This window comes from Plectropomus leopardus, chromosome 6, assembly GCF_026936395.1.
Source record: "Plectropomus leopardus strain MGB_pleo_1.0 chromosome 6, ASM2693639v1, whole genome shotgun sequence".
Classification (NCBI taxonomy): domain Eukaryota; kingdom Metazoa; phylum Chordata; class Actinopteri; order Perciformes; family Serranidae; genus Plectropomus; species Plectropomus leopardus.
Window position 1 is genome coordinate 2165659 of NC_142181.1, and position 22430 is coordinate 2188088.

At 37.7% G+C, this 22430-nt stretch overlaps 1 protein-coding gene across 1 annotated transcript; it reads right to left on the reverse strand.

The window, feature by feature from the left end:
- Window positions 1-1926: 1926 nt before the first annotated feature.
- Window positions 1927-21531, reverse strand: wsb1 (WD repeat and SOCS box containing 1). The gene is made up of 9 exons (XM_088078486.1): window positions 21143-21531; window positions 18552-18720; window positions 16146-16429; window positions 15061-15192; window positions 14062-14162; window positions 10551-10723; window positions 9255-9368; window positions 5891-5998; window positions 1927-4988 (listed from the first exon to the last, which is right to left on the reverse strand). The coding sequence occupies exons 1-9, from the start codon at window positions 21180-21182 to the stop codon at window positions 4826-4828; spliced, it is 1284 nt and encodes a 427-aa protein (XP_087934612.1). The 5' UTR covers window positions 21183-21531; the 3' UTR covers window positions 1927-4825.
- Between the last annotated feature and the right edge of the window lie 899 nt (window positions 21532-22430).

The following is a 22430-nucleotide window of genomic DNA, read 5'->3' on the forward strand; positions in this document are numbered from 1 at the left end:
TCTCCAAAAAATGACAACAAAAGCAAGGCTATAGTATGGCAAAAATGGAAGAATGGCAAAAAATGACATGTCCCAAAAACAGCTTAAAACACCTCAAAACAGCATTAAATAGCACACTGAAACACTCCATAGCATTTAAACATTTAAATATTGCCAAAAACACCATAATATACAACGTCCAAAAAATGACAACAAAAGCAAGGCTATAGTATGGCAAAAATGGAAAAGAGGCAAAAAATGGCATGTACCAAAAACAGCTTAAAACACCTCAAAACAGCATTAAATAGCGTGCTGAGACATGCCATAGCATTTAAACATGCAGATATGACCAATTAGACCCTAACATACAAGGTCCAAAAAATACCAAAATAGCAAGGCTATAGTATGGCAACAATGGAAGAATGGCAAAAAATGACATGTCCCAAAAACAGCTTAAAACACCTCAAAACAGCATTAAATAACACGCTGAAACACTCCATAGCATTTAAACATTTAAATATTGCCAAAAACACCATAATATATGATGTCCAAAAAATGACCAAAATAGCAAGGCTATAGTATGGCAAAAATGGCAAAAAAGGACAAAATTGACATGTCCCAAAAACAGCTTAAAACACCTCAAAACAGCATTAAACAGCGTGCTGAGACAAGCCTTAGCATTTAAACATGCAAATATGTCCAAAAAAAAAACATAAAATACAACGTCAAAAAATTACTAAAATAGCAAGGCTATAGCATGGCAAAAATGGAAAAGAGGCAAAAAATAACATATCCCAAAAACAGCTTAAAACACCTCAAAACAGCATTAAATATCACGCTGAAACACTCCATAGCATTTAAACATTTAAATATTGCCAAAAACACCATAATATACAATTTCCAAAAAATGACCAAAATAGCAAGGCTATAGTATGGCAAAAATGGAAAAAAAATGCCAAAATTGACATGTCCCAAAAACAGCTTAAAACACCTCAAAACAGCATTAAATAGTGTGCTGAGACACGCCATAGCATTTAAACATGCACATATGGCCAAAAACACCATAATATACAATGTCCAAAAAATGACAACAAAAGCAAGGCAAAAATGGCAAAAAAATGACATGTCCCAAAAACAGCTGAAAACACCTCAAAACAGCATTAAACAGCGTGCTGAGACACGCCATAGCATAGAAAGTTGCAAAAACGACCGTAAACATCCTAACATGGCATGTTGATAAAATGAACCAAAAAAATAACGCAATAGTATGGCAAAAATGGCAAAAAATGACATGTCCCAAAACAGCTGAAAGGTATTTAAAGCCCCATTTAATAGCGAGCCAAGACATGCCATAGCATAGAAAGTTGCAACAACGGCCGTAAACACCATAATATGGCATGTCGAAAAAATGACCCTAAAGACAAGGCTAAAGTATGGCGAAAAATGTGTAAAAAATGACATGTCCCAAAAACAGTTGAAAACACCTTCAAACCTCCTGAAATAGCGTGCCAAGACACAACATAGCATAAAAAGTTGCAAAAACGGCCGTAAACACCATAACATGGCATGTTGAGAAAATGAACCAAAAAAATAACGTGGCATAATATAGTATGGCATAAATGTCAAAAAATGACATGTCCCAAAAACATCTGAAAACTGCTGAAAACTGCATTAAATAGCGTGCTGAGTTACGTCATAGCATTAAATGTTGCAAAAACGACCAAAAACGCCACAATATGGCACGTCGAACAAACGCTGAGGATCCCGATGAAAGAGCGAACGTACGAACTCGTCACGTCCGTGCTCCTCACTGGTGTCCGTCTCCGTCAGCTTTGGTTATAAAGTCTCCCTCTTTGCGTACTAAAAGCGGGCTTCGAATACCTGCTTTTGGTGGCACAATCCCTGCAGGAAAACGCAATGATTGAATGAACACAAACACAATAATAATAATTTTGTCAAAAAGCCTTTATTAAAACTACACACAAACAAAAAAAATTACAAAAAAGGAACTTTGTACATTCATATATATCTGATGTATTTAGCGCTTCATACTGCGTGTCACTGAGGCAGGACTGTGATTTTTGAAACGCAGGAACACGAACATCATCACGTACAGAGAACTCTGCAGCCCATTCACGAAACAATTATGACGAACCAACGATCTGAAAACCTTTGGCATTAGCACTGACCGTCAGGGAACTTACTGCAAAGAAGGACGACACGACAGTCGGCGGGTTTCCGTTAACCCTCAAACTGCGCAAATTGAAATTCCGAATACAAAGTAGGTACGTAACTTTCAGAAAAAAAACAACTCTCATTTATCGCGAATAGTTTTTACGCTCGCAAACACTGACGAGCTGAAAATGACAATCAAGAAACAGACGATTTTAAGAATGCTGCTTCTTCGTGGATTATCACGAGCGTGTGTTTGCATCGAGAGTGAACACGAAGGTCAACGCACGGACGATCAGTCTGCAGCTTTTGATTATCTTCGGGTCGCTTGAATTGTTTATTGTGATTTCTATCGACAGCAAAAAGACTAAATTGGACCCGCTACGATCTGCGGTGCACCTTCCTGCGCTTTAGCGATAAGACGTGTAGTTGTTTGTAGACACTTTCACATTTAAAGGAGAACAAAAAATACAAAAATACAAATGTTCGTCAAAAGAGCTGGAATTTAAGTGACAAAGTGGGGAGAAAAATAAAACAAAAATCTTAAAACTAGTTTATAGACATGATACAATTTTATATATATATAATATATACACACATATCACATGAAACTGTATACAGGCGTTTGTACAAGTTCAAATATAGATAGTAGTTAAGCGGCAGAGGTGCTTCGCTTCAGTGTGAAACACTGATCTCAAGGCTTCGTACTGCCACGTCAGGGCAGGCCACACACACACACACACACACACACACACACACACACACACACACACACACACACACACACACTTTAAGTATACTGCCATTTATATCTCCAGCCTGAGACATGTTCGGGCGGGCTACACCTGCATCGTGAAATCAGGTAGCATATTTCGGGGCCATTTTAGGGTTGTAAAAGGTAACGTGTGGAGTTTTTTTTGTAAACAAAGTTATTGTTTACATTCAGTGTTTTTCATCACATGATGTGTGTTTTCTCGTGTTTTCTTGAGGCCTGATGAGTGTGTTGGAAGAGGAAATCTTTTGCAAAGCGATTTCAGTCATTCTGGAGCCGACGCTGTTTACATCCATTTCTAATCTTATTTCCGCGTTTTGCTGTTTTTTTTCGGCACATTACCAAAACTATCAAACCAGCGTGAAACCATTCGGAAAGTGTCACCCTGCTAAAGCTTGCAGCAGAAACAAAAAGGCGACCTCCTCATAAATCCAGCTCCAAACTGGTGGTCAGGAACTCTGCAGGGCAGCTTTAAAGCAAAAAAGAAAAACGATACTGCCACACAGATCTATGATGAACCAGCAGACCTTCAGACAGGGTTTTTAAGGGTTAATTCTGAGTTTGATCAAGTTTTTTTTTAAATTCAATAATATATCAATTGATTTAATCCTCTGAAACCTGGAGCTACATACATTTTTTTGTGCTGTTTTTCTTTCAAAAACATGAAAATGAGCAAAGACAATGAGCAACCTCATAAGAAATGTTACACAAAATTACAAAAAAAAAAGCCGATTTAGAAATCTTTTTTTTTAGCTAGGAAAAAATTAAATTATTTTAAATATCATAATAATATTAAATAATTATCATAATTCCATTTTTAAAATTTCTTTTCTTTTTTTTTTTTTAAATAATCCAAGTAATTTTCTTGTACTTTTTATTAATTTCTTGCTAATTTTGGGGTCATTTTTTCTTTTGCTGTTCTTTGTGTTTTTGAATGTTTTTAAGAGAAATCAATTTGCTCAGATTTCAATGGGTTTACGCTGCCCTGCGCAGAACATTTTACAGTGTTAAAAAAAACACTGTAAAATGTGTGGACAAACTATAAATTGCTGCTTTTTAAAAGATCTTTGGTTTATCTCTTATTCAACTTCTTGTAATTTAGCAGCGTAAATATATGCCAACACCAATATTTCTGCAAATAGCTGATATACTAATATGTCTGCCGCGATTGAGAATTCTCGCTCTGCTGTGACCAAACTGCAGGAATTTAATTACACTGTGTTGGATCATTGAAGGTCTGACACATTTTGCAAATGGTTTTGTATCTGAAATAAAAACTGCTGCTCACGCACATTAAAGAAGTCCCGGCTTCAGAGTCAAGTGTGTCATGTCGGGGCAAAAACTGTTTTAGAGAAATATTAAAAATCACTTAAAAAACAGCTTGATTGTTTTTCTTTTATGCCACTGATGTGATGTAAAGAAACTACACGCCAGCAGTATCAGTGTTTCACAGAGTGTCGGCCTCGAGCACCCGGCGTGCTTTAAGCACCCGGCGTCTCTTCCCTTTAGCTCACTCACACACAGAGAAACAGACATTAAGCGCAGCCGCAAAGCTTCTCACATTAAGTGCAACAGACGTTTCAAGTCGGAAGAAAAGATGAAGGTTTACTGAACCTGGTGGCGAGCCGGAAGAGGAGCTGAACCCAGCGAGGTGTCGGAGGGCGCAGGAGGCCTCAGAATCACACTCAATTACTTACAAAAATAAATATTTACAAAACAACACAATATCCTGCTGTGAGTGGAGGTGGCGGGGTTTCGGTCGAGAACGTAGCTCCGGGATTTTCCTCCTGTCCTGGTTGCGTTCGACTAAGTTCTGTGAAAAACTGTTTTTTGTTTTGTTTTTTTTTTTTTTAGAAAATAATTCATTGGTTCTCCAGCATGGTGCAGTTGGGTCGGGGGGAATTAGATGACCTTGTAGGTCAGGTAGTCGCGCAGCGGCGTGGGAATCGCCAGGTCTTCCACCTGCTGGGTGGTCAGCACCCGGCGGAGAGACATCCTGCACATGTGCTGCAGGCTGGCAACGCTACGCGGACACTCCCAGAAGTGCACGCTGCCGTCACGAGTCCTGCAAACAAAACAAAACCAAACAAAAAAAACAAATCAAACAAAGCACAGACGCAATTTTGACACTAAAACTGGCAAGAAAATTGCAGAGAACGCTCAGAGCTCGCTAACAGCGCCCACAAACTGGAACAAAACACGGAGAACTGGTTTCATAGGGTGTGACTGAGACACACTGAGTGTGTGTGTGTGTGTGTGCGTGTGTGTGTTCAGGAGGGTGTGTCTCAGTTTGGGATGGGGACTGTTCATTTTTATTAACCACCACTATTGAGTCCTCAACAAAGGCTTTTTAAAAATGTTTTTAATTTGAAATCGGTTGATTGATTGGTGAATTAATTATTATTATCATTTGATTATTATTGTTAATGTAGTTGTATTCTGTAATATTGTAATACTGTTGTTTTTAATTTTTTTTTACTTATTTATTAAGTTTATTAATTATAATAATTATTATTATTGTTTTATTCGTTAAAAACTACAGTTTCTTTTTCTTGATGTTACATTTGAACACATCATGATGACGTTTTATTTACCTTTGCCTAATAGTCATTTTACTGAGACGACCTTGGACATATCGCAATGAAACCTAATGCGTCCACGTTTATTTAGCTAACAAGCTCTTATCCTGCTGATTTTAACTCAGATTTCAACATATTTTGAACTGACGGGACTTTCTGAAAAGTTTGGGTGTGTTTCTCACTGCTGTGAGTGGATGATGATGATGTAAAAATCAATGTGAGCAAATCGATGTATGCGAATCAGTGACCGGACTTAAATGACTCGACTGGAGATGTGACGTTATGTTATAGATCCCACAGGACTCGACAGCAGTACTGACAAGATCAAAATTTTTGATTTTTGGGTTTTGAAAAAAGCAGCTTATAGTGTCGGTACACGGAGACTTACCCAGCGGCAAGGACGCCTCCTTCAGCGGAGAAGGCACAGCAGAGGCCGTTAGAGAGCGAGGAGATGGCCTGAGGAGCCCGTTCCTCGATGCTCCAGAACCGAACCAGCCTGAGCAGAGACCGAGACAAAAAACACTGTCACAATCTAAACTGCGTGCTTAAAAAAACATGATGGTTGCATCATGGGAAATGTAAAATCTTTTTCTGACCCACAATCGACACTAAAAGTCAAGATATCTCTGCCTCTGCTGCTTCAATGTTTTTCTGTTTTAAACAAATATCCGTCTCTCATGACACTCCTAACTTTACACTTTTCTCGTGCTACGTTCAGACACCTTCGCAAGTATTGAAACCTCTGTAATTGGAGCAAATTGGTTTGCTTTCATTTGAAAACAGGTGAAAAAAGGCAACAAGCAACAAGAACTGTTCTGCAAATTACAAGAAATTAGTAGATTTGGAAAATCATTTTTAAAGAAGCGGGGGGAAAATGTCCGAAAAACTAAACTTACAATTATATATTTTAAATGATTTAACATTATTATTATTTGGCACTTTGACTCAGTTCATTTTCCTTTTACTCCTTTATTTTTCTAATTTTTTCTGATTTTCAGGTAATTTTATTGTACCTTTTTTTGGTAATTTCTGGGTCTTTTCTTTTTCAGATTCTCATCGCCTTTTATCATGTTTTTGAAAGACATCAAGCCAATTTGCTTTTGTCTCAAAGGTTTAACAAGACTGAAAATCTAAAAGCCTTAGAGGCTGCCGATAATTACAATCTAAAAACACAAACATCAGCGTATAGAAACACTGCACCCCTAAAGAGTCGCATATTATTTTGTCTGTAAATTTTCTTAATGGTTTTAAGCCTGTTTTTTATTGCTAGCCAAAATAAGCATTAGCATGGTCAGTTTATGATAGGTGTAAAAACACTGTGCTTACCAAGCTAGCAGCAAGCGTTATCTCCACACTTTTGTTGTCCAAATATGGTCACTTCTGGCTCCAAAAAATCCAAGATGTTGAGGGCCAAATATCAAATGTGACGTTTAAAACGGGAGTCCACAAACCAACGGGTGATGTCATTGTGGCTACATCCATTATTTTACACAGTCTGTGGTTATTATTGGATGGCATGGATGTAATTAAGGTTGGGCGATACAGCGAATATATTCAATGTATCGCAGCTTGTTCCATGAGTGATATTTTAACTATTTAACATGACTGCACTTTGCACTTCATGCAGCCTATCAAGCTCTTTTAAAAAGCCAGCGAATTTAGCTATTTGCAACATTGCATCAGTCCAGTCTTGAATGTGTAGAGCACTGCTGTCTCTCCATTTACACAAAATCAACTTTTTGGCAACAGCACAAGCTACAGACATCCACTTATTATGTTGTTGTTGTTGTTAGACAATTTTGACAGAAGTTAGTTAACAGTAGTTTAAAGGACATTTAAAAATATAGCAATATACACTGTGTCGCATGTAATCAGTTTATTAAAGTTAAGTTTATCAAAGTTTATTGCTAATCTAACCCTGAGACTGATAAGACTTTTAACAATCTAAATTAACATGCTTAGATTATAAATTAGATGTAGAGGATTCAGACATCTAATGTCATGGTAATCTGGCAAGAGCTTGTCAGTCTATTTTTCTCTGAATAAAGCAAAAAAAAAAAAAGTCATAAACACTTCTCTATTCATTTGAATCTGTTGATTCCTTGTATTTCCTCATTTTAATGTTCCTAAAAACACTCCACTGCTGGTCAAAACGCTCTGACTGCCAGTGTTTTCCCTTCAGGGGGAGGGCTTTTTTTCCACAACCGCCATTTTACAGAGGTTCCCTCTGCCTCTCTTCTCAACGTATTTCCTGCCAACAAATGAGCCCTCGGCCAGCCAGCCATCAGAGTGATTAATAGCCAACTTGTGACTCGTCATGTGACCAGTCCAAACAGAGCAGCATACAGTAGCTCTGCGCTCTCCGGCCCCATTAAGACTCATGACTCAGTGCGAGATTTAAAAACAAATAGCAGCAAACAGAGAAGCTTTTCTGCTGCGCTCTGTTTACACAGCAGCCGTGTGCACTAATAAGCATCAGAGCGCACTAAGATCCACTCATGAGGCTCAAAGCTGAACATGTGGGTTTGTGTCGAAGCTCATACTGAAGTCATTTTTCAGTCAGGATTTGTACACTTTGAAACAGAAGTGCACTTGTTTATCTCCTGATGAAACTGTCACGTTGATACATCTAACCTCCTACAGCAGACACCATGAAAAAGTCAATGTCCCTGATATGGGAAAAAAAAAAAAAATAAAATAAATAAAAAAAAAAAAAAAAAAATATATATATATATATATATATATATATATATATATACACACACACACGTCATACCGTAAAACTTCAATTCCGAGCTAATATTTACTTAAATTATAGGTTGTTTTTTCCCTTTAGCTCACTTGAAGAAAAAAGAAAAATAAATAAATAAAAAAGTAAAAGTTCCTCCAATGTTTCCTTGCACTTTTTAATTAATTAATTGTATCAGCTATCATTAAAATCAAATGCCGAAACAGACAATCTGCAAAACACCAAATATAGGCCCTGACAATCTGTCAACTCCTAATAAAATACATTAAAAATGTAAGATATTCAAGCAGGTTAACAAGACTCAAGTTCTCCATGGCATCCAACAGCAACTCAGGGTTTTAAGGACTTTGCATCTGAGGGATTCAAGGACTTTAAGGACTTTTTTACTTATTTTAGGCTTTACAAAAGCTCACGATTAAAAATTGAGAACAGCCTGAATGTGTGCACCAGGGATGAGCATTTTAAGTAATCTTCAAATTCTGGTACACACATTCAATTATTAATACTTGCATATTTCTTCTTACCCCAGTTCTAGCATAAAAGAATTGAACAGCACAGGTGGAAATACTTTCATTATTTATTTAGACCTTTTTTTTGCGTCTCTATTGTTTACTATGCCGATATTAAGGTCTTCTATGGTGCTCATGGTTTCAGTGAAAAACAATATCTAACTTACAAAAATCATTATTTTAATGTAACGTTTTTGGTACTAGACTTTCATCAGGCATCAGGTGGTCTAGTACCAAAATGTTGCATTAAAATATATTTTTGCAAATATCAGACAGTGTTTTTTCGGGGGTTTTCTATAAGTTATGCTCTGCACTTTCCTCAATATGGGACAACACCTTTATATGAAGTTTAACACACAACTAAGAAAGAAAACCAAAATCAGAGACCCACAACTAACCATTAAAACACCAAAGTGTCAACTGAGATAGACAGAAAAAACACCATATAGCCATTTATGAAATACTTTTAACTCTGAGGTCGCTCAGTGTCTTACCTGTCATCTGTAATGCTGGCAATGTGGCGGCCATCAGGACAGAAGCTCACAGAGCGAACCCAGCGGTCATTTGCCCCTCCAGCAAATATGGGTGACGGAGGAGGGAAGAGATGGCTATAAAAAAAATAAAAGAAAGAAAGAGTTAAAAAACAGAACACGAACACAACACAGTATGTAAACATTTCCTGTTTTAAAGAGGTGAGGCTGTTCTACCTTTTACAATCAATCAGTATATAACTTAAACTACACATTCATTCTTTTGAAAATGAAATGTTGCATTAAAATGCAGTTGCTCAATTCTGTAACCTCAGGGGTTTTGCAATAACAGCCTTATTCGGTCTGTTATGACCAGCAGAGATGCAGGCATGTTGCTGGGAAAATGACTCACTGAGTCAACTTTGCTCACTATGTTCTGGCATTCACCATTATTCTGTTATTAGCACTGGTAGATCAAACAATAAATAAATCAATAAAGGTTATTTCACAAAACAAACTGGCATAAAGTCTAGGAGTCAACCGATGTCGGTTTTTAAGGGTCCATACCGATTATTAGTAGTTAATGAGACTAATGGCTGATATTTGGAACCAATATGCATTTACAATAAAATTCTACTGTCAACAGAATATTTGTTAAATTCCAATAGAATTTGGAATATAATAAACTCCAGCACAAACCACTGTTTATAAGCCTTTAGCAAATGTTTAATCAAAACTGAAATTTTTCTCTATTTTACTTTTTATAAAGTCAAGTGCAAATTGAAATGAACAATGTATAAATAACAACAGCTCAATGAGGTTTTACAAGGTAAAAGTTCCTCCAATGCTGACACGTTCTAATTTTACCGGCTATCATTGAAATAAAATGTGATACAGATAATCGGCAAACTGCCAAATATCGGCCCCAATAATCTGTCAATTCCTAATAAAATACATATAAAAAATAAAGACACTCAAGCAAGTTAACAAAACACAACAGCATCTTGGGGTCTTCAGCAGATCAATGTTTCCACACCTTTTTTGAAATATCAGACATAAGGACTTTGAGGACTTTCCAGGCCCAATTCCCCCAAATTCAAGGACCTCACGTGTAGTTTGAGACACAGATCAAGGTTACTGTTATAACTCAGATTTTATAATGAAAACTAGCAGGCTTTACAAAAGCTGACGATTAGAACGAGAGAGCAGCTTGAATGTGTGCAGCAGGGATGAGCATTTTAAGTTATCTTCAAATCCGGGTACACAAAATACATTTTTGTTTTTTGCAAATAATAAAAATAATTGCATGTTTCTTCATACCCCAGTTCCAGCAAGATGGTGGCCTTGTGGTGGTCCCATACGATGACCCGTGTGTCATAAGAGGCGGTGGCCAACAGCGCCCCATCTGGTGAAAACTCACAAGACACCACATCATTGTGGTGCCCCTCCAGCTTCCGGATCAAGGTGTACTTATCCATGTTCCATAGGAACACCTGCAACGTGAAGAGGGGACTGTTATAGCTCGTGACATGATTCTGATAGAGTATAAATGTGCTATTTTACACTTATCATTACTATATGCACATAATTAAATTAGTCAACAGAATTAAAACAGAATTAAACAGTTATATTCAAGTTATGCTCAGTGTCATTGTTATGCTTTGTAGCCGTTAACCAGGCCGAAACAAACAAAAGAGCACATGCTACGCAAGCAGCAAGGCTATGTCAAAATGCAACACTACACCTACAGTGACAATTAGATTTAACATCTTTATGTAACAGTATTTAACTACAAAATCAGAATTTATATGTATACATCTTTTAATATGTTATTAAATAAACTAAATAAATACTTCAATTATTGTTACAAAAAAGTCTACACAAAAAAGAGAAAATAAAACAAGTAGTAACTTAAGGTAACATAAAGTTACTCCACTGGTTTCCCCTTTCAGAGTTTTAGTTCACTGTGTTTACAATAGGCTCGCACCTCCGGCAGAAGCCTACGAAGAGAGACAGATACTGCAAGAGAAAAGAATATTTTATGGCCAAAGGATTGATACCTCTGGCAAAATACACATATGCACACACATACACACACATACATACTGTAACACACATACACACTGGTAGAAAAGTAATAATCTGTGGAAGCATTTTGCTTTTAACAGTCAGCCATGATCAGAATGTTTAATATTTCTGCTCCAGATCAATGCATCATTGAGAGACTAAACTTCAAACTTCTGCACCTTGTCACTCTTTGATTTGCCATAATCAATAATGCTTTTAACCCTTTGAAACCTGAGCATACTGGCTTGATTTCATTCAAAACATGGGGGGAAAAAGGCAATTAGCAGCTTCACAAGAAATGAGCCAAAAATTGTAAGACATTGCAAATAAATTATATTACATAAAAATTTAAATAGAGAAAAAATAGAAAGATTTAAACTTTTTTTTTCATTTTGCTGGACATTTCTTTCCAAATTGCTCTTTGCCTTTCCACACCATGTTGAAAGAAATCAAAACAATTTGCTTACGTTTCGTTAGTTTAAATGCTTTTGAGAGGCGTCTGAATGCAGCACAAGAAAAAAATGATCCAGGATTCAAAGGGTTAATGTGCTGCAGTTAGAGAACAAGTACAGTTAATGATCCACATCTGAATCACAACACATCACATGCAGACTAACGGCTCAGTTTCTCCCTCTTTGTACGAACTAGTTTCCTAATTGAAGTTAAAAACAAAAACATAATTTTCTTGTTGGGATTTTTAAGCTGTTTTTTTTTTTAAATCACAAATGTGCTGATGGAGAATTGATGTAATCTATTGCTGTTATGCTGTTGCTGCCTACAGCAGAAACACTGAAATGCTTTTTATAAAAAGCTGAAAAAAGCCACAGAGGAACTGAAGACGGAAAAGTTACACAATAACTGGACAATTTGTCAACTGTTTTTCTCACAAACGGGTTGGCTCTTATGTAAACTTTAAGGAAGCAGCAGACAGTTTTAGGTTATAATTGCTCTGCAAATGCTCAATAAATATCTTATAAAAATATCAGCAGATGAACAATAGTTTGTAAAAAGGGGAGTGACATTTGCAAAGCGCTGGAAGCTGCTGGCCAACAGTGACAGTGAAGGGAGGGGGGGGCAGGTGTTTGTCAAACTGCTGTGGCTGGCTGAACTGTTGTCTATAACTTGCCATTAGCAGCGTTACAATGCTACACTGTATCCTACCTACACATTTATACTGACAGTCACAGAAATCCTAGTGACAAAAGAGAAGCTGGAGTGTGCAGACAGTGGACGGAGCTATTTAAAGATGGAGGTGGGGGGGGTGTTTAGGAGAGAGGTGGGGGGAGGGGGGGGTAGAGGGAGTATTCAATAACCAGTTTAATGACTGAAATTAAAATAAATAGAGGAACTGCAGAGGTAGACAGACACGGAGCAGCACCTACGTACAGATTGGTGCCAGGCTGCCCCTGGCCAGGCCTTTGGGCATTGCGCACTGTGCGTCCCCGGTTTACACCGGCTGCTCAAAATGTCAGCGCGGCGCTCCCTTCAAAACCAATCACACACTGAGCTCTGCCACCACCTGTGACAGGGAGAGCAAGACACACACTGTAGGGACACACACAGCCTAACAAAGCTTCCACCATGTCTACCATTACAACCATGTTCAGACTGACTTAGAGCTGCAACATTGTAGAGAGGGTGAACTAATGGTGGCCGGTCAATGTAATTAATATCCAGGAACCTAACGGCTGCATAAATATGGGAAGTTAATTCAACATATCATAAAAAAAGGAAGTGTTTGTCATGTTTTTCTTATCTGAACTTTGATCATATGTAGGTTTACTTAAGGTCAGGGGGATTGTTTTCAAAACAACATATAAGTTTGGCTAGTGTTTTTTTTTTTTTACTATATATATATACACACACACATTAGGGCTAGGCGATATGGCTTTAAAATATTATCTCAATATTTTAACCCTATTTGGTGATACACAATATATACTGTATATCACGATAATTTTGTGTCCTTTAAACTAATTTTAACTACTAAAAGGAAAAAAATGCTGAATGAACTGCAGGTAAAATATAGTTAAATAAAGTAGTTACTGTCATATAATAAAATTAAATACTGAACAGCTCTCCAGTTCATATATAAATACTATTTGCAAATCGCAGTAGTGCTCCATGGTTGCAAAATGTGACTAAATAGTTACAGTCTGGAGCTCTGCAAAAGCTCTGCTTTGTGTGTGTGTCTGTGTGAGAGAGAGAGAGCGCCGAAGAGGAGAGTGAGAACCAAAACACCAGTGGCTTATAAAAACGTGACAATTTATACTTGATGTTCGCGATATAGCCATTTTATAAATCACATGTGAAACACGCAGTGATACATCACGTATATCGCCCACCCCTAATATATATTTATATATATATATGTATATATATATGTATTTATTAATTTAAGATTCCCTTACTGTTATCAATTAAATATTCAGTTTGGTCTCCCCCACTTCAACATAAATACTAAAATAGGATGAAACAAGTTAATTTCAGCTATATACCAATAGTGAAAACAGTTGTCTGCTCTGCATGCAAACTTCAGAACACCCAAAGCCTGATTTTTTTCCACTGCAAACAAAACCAAACTACATGCAGGTAGCACAACTTATCATGACACCGAGCACAGTTTGCTCTGAGGTGGAAATGGGAGGGCAGGGCAGACGGGTTTTCATTTGTAAGCTGATTGAGCATAACTGGTCACAAGCAATTGAACAAAGATTAGCTAGCAATCCCATCAAAAGAAGTAAACAGGAACTGGTGTACGTACCGCTTTGCCGGCGCCGACTGAGCACAGGATGGAGGAGTCAGGGGAGAAGGCGCTGCAGTACACCCAGTTCTGATGCCCCCGCAAAACCTTCACCATGTTACCTACAAGACAAACAACATTATCTCAGATGGAGCAGTGCGCCATAGAGTATCAACATGCACAGCCAATTTTAACTGACCCATGAACAACTTCTGGGAGGAATGTAGGTCACGCCGCTATCATCCATGCATGGCTGAGGCCATATGCAGTAAACACAGAACAGGGCTCACATGATTTGTGGATGCTTGCTGGCCAAGTGTGTTGTTTTAAGCAGCACTGCAGGGCTGCATTTTGTGGTTTGTGGTTCATGCAGACCATACAAACAGCAGATCAGGGACTCTCATGTCAGCGTGCAGACGTATTATATATAAATGAAGACCATAACACACATGTACAGGCGGCATTAGGCCCTAAATCGTCCATCTACTTTAAAAAAACGGTCTTTCCTTTTCTGTCAACAGCAGGGTTTGAGTTTAAAGGGTATAAATTCTGAATTATTATATTAAAAAAATGAATTATTTGGTAGGTATGATCAAGAAAGATGTTAGTCAAAAAAGATTTAATGTAAAAAATTATAAACTATTAACTTTTTCTATATAAACATATCGAAATGATTTTTTTCTGTAAACACAGAATGAATAAAACAGGAATGCATCAAAATCCATGTTGTTGCTAATCACTGACATATGGAAAATAAATCATTTTTTGTTATTTTTCCATTTAAAAACACAGTAGTGTCATGTCAAAAACAGGCATTTTAAGGGATAAAATTCTAAAAATGAATCAATATTAGGTCATTATGCTCAGGACTGACGTTTCAGGACGGACATTTTTGTCCTGGAATGACACCAGAGACATTTTTTTAAAGGCTTAAACAAAAGGTCACAGAGGTGTGTTCATCCCTGAAGTGAACAAAGAACAGACAGTTGCAGTTGCAGTAGGAACAGCTCAGCTACATACCATCATCTTTGAGGTCCCACACACGGAGGGTCTTATCTCTGGATGCAGACACCAACATGAGACTGCCATCAGGAGCGAAGGTCAAGTCTCGCACTATATCAGTGTGATCCATCAGATTCAGCAACAGTTTTCCTGCAGGACATCAAATGAAAACAGAGGATTCATGAAAACACTCATCCATAGTGAAGTCGAGTTTGAGAGCTTATACAACTTCACAGTGAAAATGTCAGTGATATGTTTTCAGGCACAGCTAGTGCTCTGTTCCTGTTCAAGTCAGCCCTACAGGCTATTCAAATATTTCATATTGACCCACATTCAAACAATAACAAAAAACTGGCAGCCCTAGTGCAGACATGCTGTAACTAAGCCTTGGCTTGCTCCCAATGTTAAGATTGGGCCTGTTATTATGCCAATTTATACCTATTCACTGACAGGGTGCAAATTATAAATCTGTGTCAGAAGTAGTGCTTTATAGCCTTTAATTGTTTCCGTAATTCACGCCTTTCTTTTGTGACTTGATTTCGCTTTAAAAAGTTAACTGCTGCTGGGACATTGTTAGAGGAATGTGCTGCATGTGGAGTATAAATGTGGAGTAAAATCTGGAATGTGGGTGCGGCAGGCTGTATGTTGTTTCAGAAAATAAGAAAAACTGCAGACTCATAATGTGTTAATGGTACAATTAACCCCATAATAAGAAAAAATCTGTGTTTTTTCCGTTTTCTAGTTTTGGTGTGGTGATAGTGTTGGAGATATCAGACGTAGGGATGTCTGCCTTCTTTCTGGTATAATGGAACTAGATGGCACTATGCTTTAATGTGTGGTCCTTTAAAGCGCCAACAAATGCATCTGAAAAATTCAACAGCAATGTCTCTTTCCAGAAATCATGATCCAGTTACTCGACATAATCCACAGACCTTGTTTTTAATCTTAACTCTACCCCAGTTTTCTTTTCGCTTGTGTTTAGTAGGAATATTTGGCTTTCTGTTGTCGTATCAGATACATCCCATTTGTAATCTCTGTTATCAAAGGTAATGTATAAATAAAGTTATTAGAATTATTGATATTTTTAAAAAAGGTGTCCTCACCAGTGTAAACATCCCAGATCTTGATGCGACCGTTGTTGAGGCCTGTGGCCAGTAGCAGCTGATCCTGGCCGAACTTGAAGCGGTGCCACTCGATGTTAACACAGCGGCTCTGCTTCTCTGGCACCGACGAGCCGAAGGCCAAACCCCAGACGATGTCACCGCAGTCGATGGTGTGCTCGCGGGGCTCGCCGGCCGCGGGGATTACCTGGCTTCCGCTGCTGTTCTGACGGGACAGACGGCGGGGGCTCGAGGCATTGGTGGCCTCTCCGTTGTGGCCCGTTGAACTACAGAAACAGAGAATGGAGAGCGAGACGAGGTCAACAAGAGACGGCCGGGATGAGTCACGCCGTCACGGTTTGTGTTTATCCCCTGCAGCAGCAGACAGCAAAGTAAAGTTGTTCACCGTCACGTCGAGCTGACGGTGTGATTCTCACAAACTTTTCAGCTCATGTGATTATTTCCGTTGGTTGTCTTCCTCTCTACGACTTTTCAACTTTCTACTCGATTCGATTCGAAAACTTTTTGGTGACATTAATGCAAGAGACATTTGGTAAATTATTAATGTATTTATTTTTAAGGTTACCCATTGTTTTGAGCTTTTGTAATGCCATGTAAAAACACAAACTTCTTCCAATGTCTGAGGATGGTTAAGACTTTCTGAAAGATTGATAGAAGACTGAAGAGCGCCATTATTAATAAAACAAACTCGGTGATTAACAAATTGCGTTCCTATAGCTTCATCACAATAATAGCAACCCTGTTTATAACATTAACATTCCAGCTGGCTCCAATATGGCTGAGAGCCATCAGTAAAATCAGGCTGCAATGTGAAGTACAAGCAGCAAGACAGAAGTGAAAGTCAAGTCCAAACCACAGATTTACAGAGAGGCTACAAAAGTACTGAAAGCTTAAGAAAGATACTTTTAAAAACAGAGCTATGAATCTCGTCTCTAACACAAACTGTAACCAGACAGGAGCACAGCAGCACAGTTCGGGGTGGCTGTCCGCTGCTGCCAGGCTGCTGTGGAAACAAAAGTCCAAACAGTCTGGCTTGACATGGCGTTTTAACAGAGGTACGAGTCAGCTGTGAAGTTTTGTGGTTTTTTGCTACTGCAGGAAAAAAGCCAAGCAGCCACAGTACGTAATGTTTGGGAACAAAGAGCACTTGTTCTACAGACACTTTCAAACGTGTTGCTCTGAGAGTCACCAGGACTTATTGAGCGGAAAAATAGTCTGTTAAGCAGAAAGGAGCTGATAATGCAAACCACATGTCCTTGGAACTGAGAAGCACCTCTCTGTGTACAGTGTGGGGAGGGTTAGTCCACCGAGGGTCAGTAAACTTCTACATCGCTCTATTAACACAGAGTCACACTATGCAGATCTACGTGACTTATTCACAAAGTGAGCATTTTATATCATGACTTGATTTCATGCAGGGTAACTGAAGATTTGACAGTACGATCTGCTTTCGTGGCGTCGTAATTTGATCACTGCAGATAAAAAAAGCAGTGGTAACATTTTCCAGCTGCACAAGTTCTCTGCTCCTGCCAAACTTTTCCACACTTTGTCCTATCTGAGTAAACTGGAAAATATGCACCATTAAAAGTATGCTTTACAGAGTCGGCGATTCATGTGTGAAAATAACTCTGCCCACGGAGAACAACAGGTCAACAAGTGGCATAAAACGAGCAGGACCAAGTTCAAGTTCCTGATAATCTCAACGGAATTTGCTGGTTTACAAATTCCAGTGATTTCCGCGACTGCAGATTAGCACACTTGAGTCTGAGAGCAGTCCATGAGCAGGATGGCTGGTGTCCTTGACGGGTTATGGTAGGACGTGGCAATAAATCAAAAATGTACTGAACCTGTTTTTTTTTTAATTCTGTTAAAACACTAGGATGACCATAAAGGTCGTTTTGACTTTTTTCACATTCATAGGTCACATAACATGGTTGAATTAAAAATTACTGTGCAGTGGTCCCTGACTTTTCCTAAAAAAGTCTGATTTTTCATTTAAAATTTTATTCACAAATTGCACAAATGTCAAAGAAAATATGATCATTTTTACTTATTTTAAGCCACAAAAATACCACCTTTTATCAGAGACTGATCATCCTGAAAAAAAACAGGGGAGGATAATTGTAATATTTTCAAAAAGGAAATAGGGAAAAATGAGCACAGAACAATATTTATAATTCTAATAATTTGATTGCAATAAATAAATACTATTTTTAAAAAATATTTTCAGGTAATTTTCTTGAACCTTTTAACTACTTTTTTGCTGATTTTTGGGCCGTGTCTTGTGAAGTTGCTCGTTGCCTTTAACACTTGTTAAACAACATCATATACATGTTTTTTTCTGCACCGGCAGTGATCAAGGGCATTGCAGCCTCAAAGGATACTTACAAGTTCTTCAGGCATTCTGTCCAGGGAACGAGCCGGACGATGCGATGCCCCTGAGACCAAGCAAAGTAGGAACCATTGGGTGCGAAGGCTACAGTCCAAGCCTCGCGCCCAGACTTCTGGTCGAAGGGAGCAGCAGGCACCAGGAGTTCACCGATGAACTTTGCCTTACCTGCAGAAACAACAACATCAGTGTTACGTCAGCTCCACCCATCAACAGGGTCACTTATTAACACTTTACGGCCGCTTTGCTTATTCAGGTCAAGCAACAGGAATTTGAATCATCCCACAGTAACCTCTTCACATACAGGCGTGTACGAGTAGGCTTGTCTCGGATGCAGGCTTCTGATTGGCTACCTGTGCTAACCAAACCGCTTGTAAGAAAAACAGTGGGTGGAATATAAAAGGCTTTAATGCTCTAAAATAAAAAAATACATTGAAGCAATTACTCAAAGGCATGTGAGTTTTATGAATAAAAACATATTAAAACTTACTGGGAAATGCTCTATATTTTCACATTCTTGGCCCATACTTAATCTCTGAGTATACTGCTCTAAAATTGCCCAAAGTCAATTTGTAAAGGACACTCAGACCAGAAAAGCAACCTTTGGCTAATGTTTTCCTAGTAACAGATTCCAGAAACATGACGAACAAAATGATAGAGACAATTTCACAACACTTGTCTCACTCACAACTCAATAACTTAAAATTATTATCACACTTTTAACATTTTTATAGAAGAACAAGGTGTCTACAGATATTTTTTTCCGACTTAAATTAAATACATTATCTAAAATGCAGACGTTGGTTTGAGCAGATACATATTAACGGATTATGACAAAAAAAAGAAAAGTAGAACTCATTCAAATTTTATATATATATATATACACACACAGGGCACTTTGAAACTTGGAGTGACATTACTTGTTTTGTGCTGCTTTTAGATGGTTTTCACAATAATTTAACCTTTGAAGGTTGAGCAAATCGGTGTGATTTCTTTTACACACAGGGAAAAATAAGGGCCATAAGCTACTCAGTAAGAAATGTTCTACAAACGGCAAGAAAATAACTGGTTTTAGAAAGTCATTTTTAAAATAACTAAGGAAAAAACTATTCATAATGATCATAATTACACGTGTAATTAATATAACAGAATTACTATAATTTTCAAGTACTTTCTCCAGGTCATTTCTTCTTTGTCTTTTTTTTTTTAAATTGATTTTCTGGTGTTTCTATAGTACTTGTAACTAATTTATTACTTATTTCTGTGCTCCAGGAAAAGCCACGGAAAAAAAATATGTACCATTATTATACTTACATATAGAAAAAATATGTTACACTCAAAATATTTATTGTTTATTCTGGTTTGGGATTTTTTTTTTTTTTTAACTGATCTTCAGGTTGAGTTTTCAGTCAGTCACCCAGGAAAAAGCTAGAAAAATGCCTAGGGAAATAAATACTAATTTTCGGGTAATTTTCTTGTTTGTTTTTTTTTTACTATATTATTGCTTATTTAGACCTCAGGGAAAAATAGGGAAAAAAGAAAAAAACTAGAAAAACATATATGTATAATGATCATAATTACAAATTTAAAAAATATTTTATAGAATTAAAAAGGATTTTTAACGATAGTTTTCTGTCTCTTTTTAAATAATAAAAAAAAAAAACTTTTTTAAAGTTATTGTCACGCTGTTGGTTTTTTGGATTTGTTAATAATCTCTTAATAACTTATTTCAGTAAAAAGCTTGGGAAATGCCTGGTACCGCCATCATGACAACATATTTAAAATAGCGTAACAGAATTATTAAAATGTCTGAATGTCTTTTTATGGATCAATTCCTTATTTGTTTTTCACTTTCTTTCAGCTCATTTCTATCTTCTTGCTAATTTGGGGCTCATTTCTTCTTCTGTTGCTCATGCCTCCTTCCCATGTGTTTAAAAGGAAATCAAGCCAGTTTGCCCAGGTTTTAAAAGGTTAAAAATAAACCAGCTTACATTACAGACACTAAATAAGACACAAACTGTGTGGCTGATGTTGTGATACCGCACAGACGCGTCTGTGGGCCGTGCGGCGGTGAGTGCGAGCTCGCACGTAACCGACGTCTGTATGAAGCAGATTATGAATCACTCCGGAGCTGGGGGGAGGGAGGTCTGAGCTTACGTTTCCGCAACCAGCACCAAGAAAACGCCTTTTTAACCATTAACGTGTTAAACAAACGTGCAGTGAAAACATAACAAACCATAATATATCCGAGATTTATCAGCCCGGGGAATGTAGTCTCGAGACGGACCTACATCTGTAACACCCCGCCTCAGACATAAGCTAGCTGAAATGCTAATGACTCGGTGTAGCCACACACACACACACACACACACACACACACACATACATATATATATATCTATTGTACACAACATACATTGGCTTAAATATTAGCCACTGAGCTTTAACACTGTGTAAACTACCGCAGTGTAACGTGTATGAGTCACCGTGTAAGCTAGTTTATGCTAACATTTTGACGTGGTGACATTTTTTTCAGTTTTAAAACGGGCGGTTGAGAAATGTTAAAATGCAAACAGCGTTTTGTACTTACCTATATCATTTTCGTTTACAGAGTCTGGGAAGCTGGCCATCTAAATAAGGGCGCAGACCTAGGAGAAAAGCCAAGCACGACCGTAAAATGAAGATATGAGGCGGAAAAACGGAGCTAACCGGCGGCTTTCTCCTCTTCGGATGTCGGTTAAGAGTCGGGTTGAATCCCTCCGCCGAGTGAAGCGTCCCGGGTGGAAAATACGGTCGTCGTTCGGCTCGTGTAAGCGGTCTTTTTTTCCCCTTTAGTTCTTCGACGGTACGATTTATTTTACGGTTCAAATCTGTAGTTACGCTGTTCTGCTGTCAGGTACAAATAAACTGCTCGACACGTAGTGAAAGTGCTTGTTGTTCACCTCCGCGCAGTCAGGTTGTACAATGGCTCTTCACTGACGGCACGGAGCTATTTTCATCTGAAGGAGGAGGGACCAAAACGCAGTGGGAGGGGCTTCAGCATACGTCAGCACAGTTGTCATGGTGATACGATTTACACCGCCCCCTGCTGCGTCTGCATTTATTTATTTATTTATTTATTTATTTATTTATTTGAAACATAGTCGCTTGTCAGTTCCTGACGTCTTCTTTATTATATACATCTATTGTATAAATGTTATATACATTTCATGATAAAATAAAAAAATAAATAAAAGTAAACTTCCAGCAGGCTACTATTATGAGTGGCTGTTAGTATTATGGGCCAGTAACACCAGAGTAAATGGTGACATTGTGTGTTTGGGTGAAAGGTCACAAATATTCAAAGTCATTATCATAACATTTTTAACATTTTTTTGATGTTTATAGAGAACGTTACCCAAATTTTAAAGAACGTTCTGGGAACTGAAAGAAAACAGCTGATAATGTTACTGAAACATTGCAGTGTACCATTCTCAAAACGCTATCAGAACCAAAAATTGCAGAGGTGACATATCATAGGATGTTCTTTTATAAAACGTTCCCACAATGTTACATTAGAACAAAGAAAGAACGTTTTAAAAGCAACACTCAGAACATGTTATTAAAGCCTGAGATTACAGACTGTGAATAATTTCTATTTTCTATCAATTTTTTAAAACATTTTATCTCATAATTTTGACCATGCACCCAATGATCACTTCTGATCATTTATTCATACTTTGTTGATTCTTATATCATATTCCAGACTCTCAAGTTTTACTCTGACTTTATTTCTCATAAAATTATGAGTTTGTCATAAAATGATTTTTTTCTTGTAAATTCACAAGTTTAATGTTGTATTATTCCAACTTTTTTCTTGTTATTTTGAAAGCCTAATT